At 34.7% G+C, this 14503-nt stretch overlaps 2 protein-coding genes across 3 annotated transcripts; both read right to left on the bottom strand.

The window, feature by feature from the left end:
* Nucleotides 1-10605: 10605 nt before the first annotated feature.
* On the bottom strand, nt 10606-13143 carry LOC125874590 (CSC1-like protein At4g35870). The gene is made up of 4 exons (XM_049555503.1): nt 12232-13143; nt 11452-11499; nt 11034-11295; nt 10606-10940 (listed from the first exon to the last, which is right to left on the bottom strand). Exons 1-3 carry the CDS (start codon nt 12880-12882, stop codon nt 11047-11049), a joined length of 948 nt encoding a protein of 315 aa, XP_049411460.1. The 5' UTR covers nt 12883-13143; the 3' UTR covers nt 10606-10940; nt 11034-11046.
* A 2-nt stretch (nt 13144-13145) lies between these two features.
* LOC125874594 (uncharacterized) lies at nt 13146-14503 on the bottom strand. Of its 2 annotated transcripts, none has more exons than XM_049555508.1 (2): nt 14343-14503; nt 13146-13465 (listed from the first exon to the last, which is right to left on the bottom strand). In XM_049555508.1, the coding sequence occupies exons 1-2, from the start codon at nt 14495-14497 to the stop codon at nt 13255-13257; spliced, it is 366 nt and encodes a 121-aa protein (XP_049411465.1). In that variant the 5' UTR covers nt 14498-14503; the 3' UTR covers nt 13146-13254. The 2 variants fall into 2 exon arrangements, with proteins under 2 accessions (XP_049411465.1, XP_049411464.1); XM_049555507.1 differs by having other exon boundaries at nt 13152-13468.

Below are 14503 nucleotides of genomic sequence, written 5' to 3'. Positions count from 1 at the left end.
AGTTCTTTTACTTAGTTAAAATTTTAAAAATTAGTCAAATCACCGGTCAACTGCAAGTTAGCGGACATTCCGAGGGCCTAACACCTTCTCGGAATGTACATCGAACTCAAACCCCTTTTCTTCAATTGATTTTATCTGTTTGAGTCTTTTGAAAACCCTAAATTTTTTCTTGATTTTACTAAAAAATTAAGTGGCGACTCTATTCTTTTGGAAATTCGATTTCTCTTAAATCATAAGTTTAATCGATTTTTTGAAAACTTAGTCATTTTTCTTTTATTTATATTTTTCGAGTAAAACAGTGACAAATCAACAATTCAATGTCATAATTGTGGAAAATTTGGACATTATCAAAGAGATTGTTGGTTTAAAAAGTTTGAAAATAGAGAGGTGCATGCAAAATTGACTGAAAATTATAGAGATAAACAAGAGACATTATTATTTTCTAGCTCATAAATAGAAAAAAATAAAGGGAATGAATGATTTATAGATTCAAGTTGTAGCAATTATATGTCTGGGGATAAGGAATTATTTGTTGATCTAGATGAATCATTTAGAGCTACCGTAAGACTTGGTGATAACTCAAAAGTGCCTACTATTGGAATAGGAAAAATTCCAATTACTTCAATAAATGACTCTTCTCACTTTGTATCTGATGCTTATTATGTTCCAAGTCTTCATCATAATTTGTTGAGTTTAGGACAACTGACAGAAAAAGAATATGACTTGCGATTTAAGTATGGAATTACACTATTAGCGATGATAAATTAAGATTAATTGCAACGATAAAAATGAATCAAAGTTGTTTGTGGCCTCTTAATCTCAACCGTGGAGATTTACCTTGCTTTAGTTCTGTTAAATCTAATGATACAAGATTGTGGCATCTACGCTTTGGGCATCTGAATTTTGGGAGTTTGAAATGTCTTGCAAGAGATAAAATTGTTAATGGTTTGCCTTCTGTTGATTTTTCCTGATACAAAGTGTGAGTCTTGCATTTTGAAAAAGAAGTATAGAGAACCTTTTCAAAAAGGCAAAGCTTGGAGGGCTAATACACCATTAACGCTAATTCACTCAGACTTGTGTTCGGTTGAAGTTCTTTCCAATGGAGGTAGTAAATACTTTATTACTTTTATTGACGATTTCAGTCGAAAAATTTGGGTATATTTTTTGAAAAATAAATCTGATGCATGTGAAGTCTTAAAAATCTTTAAAGTTTATGTAGAAAGACAAAATGGGTACTTCGTTAAGACTTTGAGAACTGATAGGGGTACTGAGTTTCTTGTTTGTGATGACTATTTGAAGAAGTGTGGCATTAAACATTAACTGACTGCTAGATATACTCCTCAACAAAATGATGTAGCCGAAAGAAAAAAATAGAACAATGATGAATATGGTGAGATCAATGATGCATTCCAAAAATATTTTCAAAGAATTATAGGCAGAAGCTGTCTAATGTGCGATTTATGTTCTAAACAGATGTTCAACTCGTTCCAATTTTGAAAAAACTCCACAAGAAGTTTGGATTGGTAAGAAATCAAATATCTCTCATCTAAAAGTGTTTGATTGTCTTGCTTATGCTCTTGTTCCTGGTGTTTTGAGAAAAAAATTAGATGATATGACAAAAAATGTATATTTATTGACTACAGTCATGAGACAAAATGATACAAGTTATTTAATCCAGATACAGGAAAGATGATTATTAGTAGAGATGTAACTTTTGATGAATACAAAACTTGGAAATAATCAAAGAATAATTATGAGTTGTCTAGGTCTGAACCAATAGTTTCAACTATGGAGAAAGAAAGTTCTTGAAGATATCAATAGGAACAAGTAGCTCGTCCTGTTCAAATAGAAACATTGATTCGTCCACAAAGAAATCGCCAACTACCAGCCCGTTTACAAGATTATATTGTTGACAATAATAAAAATTTATCTAATGAAGATATTGTGAACTTTGCACTATTTGCCGATTGTGATCCAATTACTTTTGAGGAAGCTGCAAAAGATGATCATTGGATGAATGCAATGGATGAAGAAATTCATGATATTGAGAAAAATAACACTTGGGAGTTGATAGATTTGACGCCTTCAAAACAATAAATTGAAGTCAAGTGGGTGTACAAAATCAAATACAAACCATCTGGAGAAGTAGACCGCTTTAAGGCAAGATTAGTTTTTAAAGGATACAAACATAAGGCATGTATTGATTATTTTGAGGTATTTGCTCATGTTGCTAGACTTGATACTATTCGAATGATTATTTCTCTTGCTGCAAATAATTGTTGGAAAATACATCAAATGAATGTTAAATTTGCTTTCTTGAATGGTGTTCTTGAGGAAGAAGTGTATGTTGAGCAGCCTATGGGATATGTCAAAAATGGTTTAGAAAATAAAGTTTACAAGTTGAAGAAGACATTATATAGGTTGAAACAAGCTCTAAGAGCTTGGTATACTCGCATTGATTCTTATTTTATGGGACATGATTTTCATAAATGTCCTTATGAGAATACACTATACATAAAATTCAATACTGATGGAGATATTCTCATTGTGTGCTTATACTTGGCATTGAAGTTCCTCAATTGAAAGATGGAATCTTTATACGCGAGTGATATTTTGAAAAGATTTAATATGGACAAAGTCAAACCAATCTTGACCCCTATTGAAGAGAAATTGAAGTTGAGCAAAGATGGAACTGGTGATTTAGTTAATGCTACATATTTTAGAAAATTGGTAGGGAGTCTAAGATATTTGACTTCTACAAGGCCTGATATTACTTATGGAGTTGAATTAATTAGCAGATTTATGGAGTTTCCGCGTCAATCTCACTTGCAAGCCGCCAGGAGAATTTTGAGATATATTCAAGGTACACACTCTGATGACATATTTTATTCAAAGACTAATGATAGTAATACTGATAGTGATTGGGATGATGATATGATGCAAAGAAAAAGTACTTCTGGCTATGCATTTTATTTGGGATCTAGTGTATTTTCATGATCTTCAAAGAAATAACAAGTTATTGCTTTATCAACTGCTGAAGCAAAGTATATATATGACTGCAACAAGTAGTGCTACACACGCATTATGGTTGAGAAGGATGCTTGGATTTCTTCAACACAAGCAATATAGGCCTACAAAAATATTTTGTGATGGCAAGTCTGCAATTGCATTAACAAGGAATCCAATTTTTCATGGCCGTAGCAAACATATTGAAATCAAATGGCACTTCATTCGTGACTTGGTCCAAGATAGAGATAATGCTTGAATATTGCAAGACCGAAGAAAAGTTGCTGATATATTCACAAAGCCATTAAAATTGAAGAAGATGCTAGGCATGGTCACATTTGAAGATCTTGATTTAAGGGAGGCTATTTAGGAAATAAACCAAGATTAGGATTTCTAAGTAATTTAGGATTCCTTACTAGTTTAGGATTTATTATTTATGGTATATTCTTATTTATGTTTAATTATGATTTGTTAGTTTTATAGGTTCCTAGTTCTAGTAGTATATTTTGGCTGTTAGTATTAGTATTATAAATAGGAGTGCCTTGTTACATATTTTTAATGTACAAAAATTACAAGTCATTGAGTTATTTACCTACTATTTGTAGATTAATAAGTTTCTTCTATAAAATCATTGTTAGGTCTTTCACTTGGGTAATATTATTTCCTTCAAATTCTACCCTATTATTGTCCTAGAACTCAATTTCTATGCACATAAAACTTGTACTCTACCATGGCAGCCGGAAGAAAACACTTACAGGTAATACCTTNTGTTGGACTTCCTTTGGCACAGTTACTCCACCACTTTGAATGGGAACTCCCATATAGAGGTAATCCAAAAGATTTGGATATGACTGAAACACATGGATTAACTGCGTCAAAAGCGAAAGATTTGTATATAAACGCCACAAATTATAAGAACGATGAAGAACATTGATGTTATGCATGAAATAGTGAAATTTAAACACCATGATGCAGGAGTTTAGCAATTAATGATGATTCAACAACTTGTCATCCTTATCTTTAAATTGTTATCCATATATTTTGAATTGTCACAGCCGGGTTCTAACCTCCCCATATTTTATTTCTGTATTTTCCTTGGGATTTTTTTTATATTTTGTCCTTTTAGTTGTCATAATTAGTTTTTTGCATATTAGAGTTTTGTAATGATGCATATGTACTTTTATCTTCCATATTGATATTTATAACTTGAAATCGTAAACATGTGCCTGATCAATAGCCTAAAATATACCGGGCAATTATTCCTGGCCCCTTAAAGTTGTCCGCATAATTCACTTAGACACTTCAATTAGAATTTGTACCTATATTGAACACATGTACGTATTTAATTTTGTAGGAATTAGCTTATTTAGCGTAATCTGTTCACTTTCTTTGTATATAAGCAGTACTACAGACTCATTAATACATACAATTAGAACCAATTAAGCTAATCTGAAATACTTGTATCACAACAGTGTTTGTGGATAAAAGTTAATTAAACGGACTCTTGAAACCTAAATTGTTGCTTTGTATGAGATAAGGTGCAGATTCCGATTTAAAAAATCAGGTGTTTTGACAGATTATACCTTTTGGTTAGCTTTAGTCTATTGGTTTTCTTTTCCTCCTTCACAACTTCGTACGTTCCAAATTGCTTAACAAAAAAGGGTCACATGAAAGAGAACTTTTATCATTTCATCCTGAAAGAGGAGTTTCAGCCGTAAGAAAGAGCTAAGAATAATTAAAAAAAAACAACCAAGCTCGTAAGAAAATGAATGCCAAATTAGAGTAGCCTTAGGCCTCAACAGCCTGTCGCATCTAAGCAAATATTATTTGGTAAGGACAGATAATGAAGTTTGCTTCATGTACTAGAAGGTCACTGACATGGATTAGCTAGAGGTTTGTGTATAAAACACAGAGAGATTTTTAGTATACATTGCTTAGGAGTTTTGGTTTGAGTGAACCATAATTAAGTTGGCAAGGGATCAGAGAGGAGTATTGTTTTGTGTGACTTATACTTTGAGAAAGTGGAACATTGACTAGTAGGGGCCCAGAGCTATTATTGGTGTGTTTGTTTGGGCATCTCTGTCCACGGAAAGAAGGGTATGTGTAGGTAGATGGAGCGAGTGGTTTTTGTATTGTCTAAAGCTAAAGAATGAGTGTCACCAGACTTTCTAATTTCAGCGGGCAATAAGAATGAGAGAGCTCTAACGTGTAAGATTTCGGAGTATCTCACTCTCTAACCCATTTCTTTCATCCCAATTTTTCAATTAACCCACTGCTTTCCACTTGGACATAAAGATACTCTCTACAAAACACCAAGTCTGAAAATACATTTTCTTTAAATACAAGTCAAAAGTAAAAATCATAGCAAATTGCACAACTAAGATAGAACTAAAAAGACATGGGCATGTGAAATTTGTCTTAAGCTTATTCTACAAATCATTGAGAAAACTTACTTTGTTGGAGAGTGAAACCGGAAACAAGAACGAGTCCAAGTCCCCAGAAGGTAAGCATAAATCGCTCAAACCATTCTACATATCTGTTGAGATGCACATGTGACGTATCATTTCTGTTTACCAACTCAGTATAAAGATGAGAATAACTTGAAAGTTCATAAATAGATTATTGTATACTGCTTAAAAGACTAAATGCAGGTCACAAATTTTTTACCAGTAGTGTAGCTAACTGGCCATTAAATCTATTAGCCGAGCCCATTACAATTTTATAACTTATTATTTTGATCTAGATCATTGATTAAATCAGCAAACAAACCAACTTCTTTTCCAAAAGTAAGAACAGCCAATTTCTGGACTGTAGCCTGTTTTGTGACACATTTTGCGCGCAAACACACTAAATAAATCCTGCACTCCTAATCTGCAAATGGTGACAGGGGTCAATTATTTCAAGATTCTTGCCCTCTGTATGACGACTACTTCTTCGCAGACAATCACATCGAAGGTAGATGGANTTCTTTAAATACAAGTCAAAAGTAAAAATCATAGCAAATTGCACAACTAAGATAGCACTAAAAAGACATGGGCATGTGAAATTTGTCTTGAGCTTATTCTACAAATCATTGAGAAAAGTGAAACCGGAAACAAGAACGAGTCCAAGTCCCCAGAAAGTAAGCATAAATCGCTCAAACCATTCTACATATCTGTTGAGATGCACATGTGACAAATCATTTCTGTTTACCAACTCAGTATAAAGATGAGAATAACTTGAAAGTTCATAAATAGATTATTGTATACTGCTTAAAAGACTAAATGCAGGTCACAAATTTTTTACCAGTAGTGTAGCTAACTGGCCATTAAATCTATTAGCCGAGCCCATTACAATTTTATAACTTATTATTTTGATCTAGATCATTGATTAAATCAGCAAACAAACCAACTTCTTTTCCAAAAGTAAGAACAGCCAATTTCTGGACTGTAGCCTGTTTTGTGACACATTTTGCGCGCAAACACACTAAATAAATCCTGCACTCCTAATCTGCAAATGGTGACAGGGGTCAATTATTTCAAGATTCTTGCCCTCTGTATGACGACTACTTCTTCGCAGACAATCACATCGAAGGTAGATGGACTCGGTATGTGTTCAAACAACCCAGAGTGAATAGGAAATCATGCATCAAATCCTCATGCTATTATTTCAGATGAAGACAGACGTTAGGTCAAAGATACATCTGCTATGTTTATCTCGGACCTGGAACTGGAGACAACTATAAAATAAAATCAGATGGCTAGCCTGGTTAACTAAAATTCAGTGAACAGATTACCCATGGTCAATTTGAAAACCGGTACAAGAATTTTCAACTCAATCTCTAGAGTCACTTGGTGAGCATGAGGGTTAATCTGGGCAGCAACTTTGTTCAACGGGAAATGACAAATCTACAAAAAGGTAACATGTCACTCTCTCAAGCTAACTCTACAAATGAAACAAAAAAAAAAAGTCAAGGTACAACAAGATGATATAACTGTTACCTAGGTGGCGGATGTGATAGAGGAAGAACATGAAGCAGACAATATGGAGGTACAAACAAGGTTACAGTTTACTCCAGGTTTGGAGGAGTTAGGTTCTCCTCTTAACCATAATGCTACAGTATTCATGCCAAGTAGTGGTAAAGGTAGTCCAGTGTCTGAAGTTTGTCAAAAAGAGAGGTGTGCTCAACTCACAGCTCAAGTAGTGGTAAAGGTATTAGTCCATTGTCTTAATTCAATAATAAATCCTGTGCAGCAGCTATTTAATACTGCTGTTGTGAGAAGGGAAGTGATCTACAAGAAAAATATGCTCAATAACTTTTAATGATAAACCAAATTTAGCTATTTTTAGAAGAATGACATGTTTTTACTCGACTCTAGGTAAGCTAACTAGAAGTTCCATGTAGCTTATGATATGAGAGCATGAATAATCATATCATTACCATCAATCTTAAATGTTGACAGGGGAGAATTTATGAGTGTCTTGTACAAAGGATTGTCACAGATGGTTTTGTGTCGTACATGGATTTGACTACTACAGGAGCTATTTTGATGCAGGTGAATATGGATTTGGTCTTTGTGCTGTAGAGTTCCAAGCATCAAAGGATTGCCTAGAAAATGCAAAGTGTATTGATGGTTTTTTCATCTCTCAAGATGGAACTGCAGGAAAATTTAAAAAGCTGTCTAATGTAATTTGTATATTCGATTGTTATGTTGGAGAACGTTAGACTGAAGCAAAGCATATAACAAATATAACAGTGAACAAGGTATAAAATGTAATTGTAGTGACCTTGAGCCTGGGCCGTCCCCACAAAGAGAATTCTTCCTATACTATAAGCAACCTTCCCATCTGATTTATCAACTAACAGTAAAAGAAGTTGGCAGAGATTTTTCACTTTGAAATTTATTTATTTGAGTTAAAAAGACCAACCATCATCACAAAGACCACATTACATCAGAGCATCACTGAGGTGAAAATCACGTGAGAACAACACTTTTCTTAAGTCAGTCATTGCATTCACCGTCTAAACTTGGTAAAAGAAGCAACAAGTAACTAAACTACAGTGTGACAATATACAATCATGTAGACTGATTGGTCTTGTTACCTTCACTCTTCCTATGAACTTCAAAGAAAATGATTGAAAGTAAGTAATTACCAACTATCATACAGAACGCTGACTTCAACACCCATTATTGGATGGGAAAATGCCATGAGTGTGAATGCATTATTACATGATGCTAGAACTTTTGCTCCACGACAAATCAATAAAACATGCATAAAATGAAACAGTGACACAACATGTTAAAGCTAAAAATGGCATCTTCAAAAACCATTCTAACATTTTTCTTCAAAAAGAAAAAATTGCAGAATTCAAAAGTACTGGCAAAGCAAAAGGGAAGGTCAAAAGCTACACAACAGAGTGAGATGTTCCATCATTGACTTACAACTATTAACCACTAATTAGTCTAGACATGGCAATAAACTAGTGTCATATATAAAAATGGTTCTTTAACTTCGTAAAATCCAGTTATTCTCATATCCTTCGAATTACTGCTAATATTTATGAGTTAGAACCATTTTCACTATATGCTTTCTTCCAAATGATAACAACAATAGCTATGCCTTGATACCAAACAAGTTGGGTTCAGTTATGGGCCCAAACAAAGATGCACTCCTTGTAGGGGGGATACATCAGATGAGTACTATAAATTAAAGTTGGAGGGCTTCAACTACATGAAAGCACAAATTGAAGGGGGGATCTTGCTCCTTGAGAAACAGGGCAAACCTCCAAACATTGCAACTTAAAACAAAATGTGATAGCAACACATCTGCTGCAGTTTATGAGATCATCCAATCACCTAAGCATGAATGGGAAAGCCTGCAGAATAAGAGAATTTGTTTGCCTAGTTCACACTCCATGCATGGCTAATAAAAGCGTAAAAAAAAGTTACGGGATAATTTCATGATGAGAAAATAACGAACCATTGCTTGCTAACACCAAAACAAATACTTTGATCCATACTTAACCAGTCCCATGACCAGGCAGATATTCAAAATGGAGCTCTATAAAAGCTAATAGCAATAGCCCCCAAGGCCTAGCTTGAGTGGCAAAAGGTGGAGGATTTGTGGCTTAGGTCCCAAGTTCAAGCCCCACACCATGCAAAGTAAAGCCCGGTATTTAAGTGGAGAAGGGTAGAGGGACGGGCCCATTATCCACCGAGTTTAGAAGGTTGTGATTGGTCCAAAGGGCGGGTCACAGATTTCTCGGTTAAAAAAGAAAAAAAAAAAGCTAATAGCAATAGCTATCATATAAATTCTTGGTCAAACATCCAATGGAAAAGCCACCATGCATAACATATCAGTCTTGAGTTTATGGGGATAATTATGAAAGAGAATAAACAATGGAACAGTGGAATTCATATAAATAAACAAGAAGAAAATTGGAATTGCTGAGAAAAGAAATAAGCCCTACTGTATATGTGTACCTTTCAGACTGTCATTCATGCTCTTTCAGATGAAAATTTCGCTTTGTTCCTTCCTGTGAGAAATATAGGAAAAGAATATTATTGAATTGTTGTTGTGTTTACATTATTACATTGAGACCCTATTTATAGACCTTAGAATACAATCCTTTACCAAGTAGGATCCTATTTAGTATTCCTATTTCTATTTCTATTCCTATTCCTATTCTAATAGGATTGTATAAACCTATTCCTATACTTATAGGATTGTATAAACATATTCCTATTCTAATAGGATTGTATAAACCTATTCATATTCTAACACTCCTCCTCAAGCTAGTGCATACAATTCATGTACCTAGCTTGTTACAAATGTAATTAACACGCGGACCGATGAGGGGCTTGGTGAGATATCTGCAAGTTGATCACTCAACTTCACAAAATTGACAATCAATCTCAATGTGCTTGGTCTTCTCATGAAATACTGAATTTGATGCATAATGCCAATAAAATACAGAGTGATAAAATTACAGTGTTGGAACTTCCCAAACCAAGCTTGCAAAGACTGTTTCAGACCATAGAGTGACTTACGTAATCAACATACAAGGCTACTAAACTCCCCCTGAGCAACAAAATTAGGTGGTCGCTCCATATATACTTCTTCACAATGCAACGGTCATTGCAAGTGCTCAAAATCTAGTATAAAGTATATGGATCATGTTGGAATCAATAGACGAGTCGATATTAAACAAGTCATCGAAAAATTGGCCGAAACATGCTCATATGTCGGAGTATTAGATTTGATGGCTAAAAGTGGTCACAATCTAAGAAATAAAATTATATGGGTAGGGTCGGAATGATGTCATGACCCAACTAGAAAATAGAAATTATATAGGATAGCTCGAATTGATGGAACGACCCCATTGAAAAAGAGAAATAATATGGGTAGGGTCGGAATGATGGCACGACTCAGCTGAAAAAGTAAAATTAATATGGGTAGGGTCGGAATGATGGCACGACCCTACTGAAAAAGAAAAATTATACGGGTAGGGTTGGAATGATGGCACAACCCTATGCAAATCAGATTTAAGGAGTCACCGGAAAGACGAATGGAACTATGCAAATCAAATCNAGAAGACAACAAGATTGCATTCATATTCTTGTAGCTTAATATTATGATTCAAACACTTAAATTCAAACGTAGAAACAAGTTGGGCAATCCAAAAGGCCTTACAAGAAGTTTCTAAAACTACACTTGCTAGAAAGAAGGAAAATACTCAAGAAAATTATACGAAAACTAGCTAAAAAGGAAAACACTTAATTATTACTGGAGGACTCCCTTGAGAAATATGTAATTTCTTCTTATACTACTAGGTTGTTCTTCCTTGGATCCTTCTATAAATAACGGATTTGGTAGTTGGAGGCCTTGTGTCAGTGTACATACAATGGAACAGTTGCATTCTGTTTGCAATCGTCTCAGAGGACTCTTGGAAGCTGCAGGCAACAAAACGGAAATATTTGAAACAATTAAAGTACAATTAATAGAGCGCATGCATGCATCCTGGCCTTGAGACGGTAAAACTTTACCTCAGGGTCTTTGCTATCCTTCCATCTCTTGCACTTGTTGTTGGTGGCTAGTAGCTTCATCATCAAGTTTGAATCCAGGTGCATCTACCTTTACCCCTTGATTATTATAAGTACTTATTTTTCCTACTATAGGAAGCCTGGCACCAACTGTCGGAGTCTTTTGGAGCAGAACTGAATTAGAATTAGTACTACTGAGCCCATAAACTTCATCAGCTTTGTTGGCCATCAATGAAGGAAGCAAACCACCTTGTGCTACCGGTTCCTGATTTATATTTGAAAAGCATTTACATAACGCATTAATATTAGAAACAGTCTAAAAGATAAAACGCATATGTGTGGTGTGTGTGATCCTTCTAAACAAGGAAAGTGATACTATTTATAGAGTTGCATGCATTATATATTGCAAAGACAAACATACCTCCATGAAAAAGTGTCTGCCGCTGTATGAAGTTGCCAAATTTATTTCCTGCCAAGAAAAAAAAAAGATGACAACTTGTAAGTAATTAGCTTCGGGGAAAAATGATTGGTTATGAAGATCTACAACAGCACATCCAATATAATCCCACAAGTGGGTCTGGGGAGGGTAGAGTGTGTTGGATATGAAGATCTATAAAACGAAACTTAGTTGATTTTGAAAGTGTTTACAGTTGGCATTAGAAAAAGGATGAACCAAGAAAATATCTGTTTCCAACTAAATGAACCTGATCCTACTAATATAGTGGAACCAAGTTAGACATTATAACATGTGCTCTTGTGGTCCTAAGCCAAATATCTGTTTCCAACTAAATGTTCCATCCAAAGGATGAACCAAGAAAAGAGAAGAGAGATCTGATAGGTGCAGAAACACATCCTATTACAAAATAAGAATATAAATAAAATCTCAACACAAATCTTTGGTTTTATTCATAAGTCATGTAGTATATGTATCCCAATCAAATGTAGGTTGTGAGAACACTTCAGAATCAGTTGGCACTTTGACAATGTTGTCAACAGTCTGTATAACTTGTAATAAAGCTGGCTGAAAAGAATCATACTGAGCAGGGATAAAAATACGATAAGTAGATACATAATTTCGAGTGTGATTAGAACGCAAAACCTCATGATTGATAATACAATATCCATCAACCTCCCATCATTACCAGCAGGGAGACCTCGCATTCTGTATACAAACAGGAAGTTGTACTTGTCAACTACATACCTGTACCCAAAGTAAACTGCACCAACAGGGACCACTAGAGGAGCAAACATAATTCTGTGCAAAATCGAACTTCGGCTTTGGAACTGGTGAGGTTCGATTGACCGGAGGGTATTTAGACAAATTTTGTCCAGGGAAATCAATTTCATTTGGAGAGGCATCATGTAAAAATCCATTGTTGTCAGCAATCACAGTTGAAGTCCTTTCATGAATCAGAGGCCTCTCCAAACTATCAATGTCTTGATTTTCCAATGGATAGTCCTCACTTGTTTCTGGTACCAGCTGAAGCATGTCATTTTTACGAAACTTTTGAAGCTTCTTGTTAATCCAAGGAATTGAAGCTAATAAATCAAAAGATATACCCAAGAAACTGCTTGTAATTAAAAATGCTAGAGACGAAAGGCATGTCCTTGTCAAAAAGGAAGCAGTCATGAACTGCTCGATCTTTTTGCAATCTTCTCCATCCAAATAATGGGGACCCATACTTAAGAGAGCACCCTCAACAGTCGATTCGACCAGAGCCCTAAGCAAAATGAGATTTACCAGAAAGAAGCAAACCATTTTCAGCAGCTCAGCCCTTTGCTCACCAGATACAGTAAGATGATGTTCAAATTTTGCAAGATAAGAAAGAGCTGAAGGGACAATAATGTACATGCTCACAAAAATCAGAGCATTGATATTTTACTATTCAATCTGAACATTGGCAACCGGCCCTCCCAAAAATACTCATAGTACTCTTCTGATTTCTCCAAGAGGAAGGAAGGAAATTTGTGGTTTCAACATTTCAAGTTTTGTGGACACCTCCCAAAAAGTGCAACTTTATTGCTGCAACAAGTTACTTGAGCAAAAGAAAGAGTCATTGTATCGATAATGTGGTGAAGATGATTGTTAATCGGTAGAAGTCATAAAAGCACGGTCAATAGTAGGGTGAAATATAAGTTCTGTAATGATTTGATCGCGGAGATGCATAATGCATAAGATGTATATAATTAAAAGATCCTATAGTTTCCGCAGAAGCAAAAAAATTTAAAGCAATATTTCAAGTTTCTTATATTGTTGTCCTAGGAAGTGGAATGCAAAGAAATGACTGGCACAGATGTAAGATTTCAAATACAACAAACTAAGCAATCGAGCTTTTGTCTTCAGGACACAAAGCTTCTCTGTATGGTTAAGCGAAACGTTGATAACCAAAGGAAGACCTTTTGAAATTAGCTGGCCTTCAGGATAATAGATTGGCCTGCTGAAATTAAACAAATATGCAAATTATGTAGACAATAACAAACTAATCAGAAAACTCATGTGAGAATTATTGAAAAAATATTATTGAATTGTTGTTGTTGTTGTTTACATTATTACATTGAGACCCTACTTATAGACCCTAGAATACAATCCTTTACCAAGTAGGATACTATTTAGTATTCCTATTTTTATTTCTATTCTTATTCCTATTCTAATAGGATTGTATAAACCTATTCCTATTCTTATAGGATTGTATAAACATATTCCTATTCTAATAGGATTGTATAAACTTATTCATATTCTAACACTCNGGGTAACAAGTCTCCGTCCGAAGACTAAGACCAAACATGAGGCTTTTTCCACAAAATTTAAAATGATGGATTCTTTTGTATGAAATATAAACCCAAACTGAAGAATTTGGATGATTCCAAATATAATCCCAAATCACACAAATACTATGAAGATGGTACTAACACATATCCAATCACAATCATCACAAAAATGACCCCTGAAGATACTATTTCACAAATATATTCTTTTCTAGAAAAGCCACTTTAAATGTCCAGTGCAACAATCCAAGATTTGTATTTTCCAGCAAAGTGCAAGTTTTGCTCTTGTCATCCCAAAATGTGATTTTCACATAGTAAACCAACTATGGCGACAACACGCCAAAGCACACAAAGGGGAATAACCAAATTCGAGCAAGATTCAATATCAAACAGACGAAGAGAATTCAAATAAAAGCACTAATCGAGGACAGCGAAGAAGATAAAACATAAAAAGTGAAGAACAAATAAAATCATTACCTCAAAAACAAAGCAATCACTTAAGAGAATATGCATACGATAAACCCAAAAGATGAAAAAAAAATATACTGACAAGGAGACGAAGCACAGGGGAGTAAAATCCATGGAAACTGTGAAAATTGTACATGACTCCTTATCTGTAAGCAGAAACCAGAACACAGTTTGAACCAAAGGAAAACAAGAATGACCAAATTGTCCTGTGATGAAACAGCCTTGTCGACCATGAGACC

Source organism: Solanum stenotomum, chromosome 8 (assembly GCF_019186545.1).
Source record: "Solanum stenotomum isolate F172 chromosome 8, ASM1918654v1, whole genome shotgun sequence".
In the NCBI taxonomy this organism is placed as follows: domain Eukaryota; kingdom Viridiplantae; phylum Streptophyta; class Magnoliopsida; order Solanales; family Solanaceae; genus Solanum; species Solanum stenotomum.
This window is presented reverse-complemented; position numbering and strand designations above follow the sequence as displayed.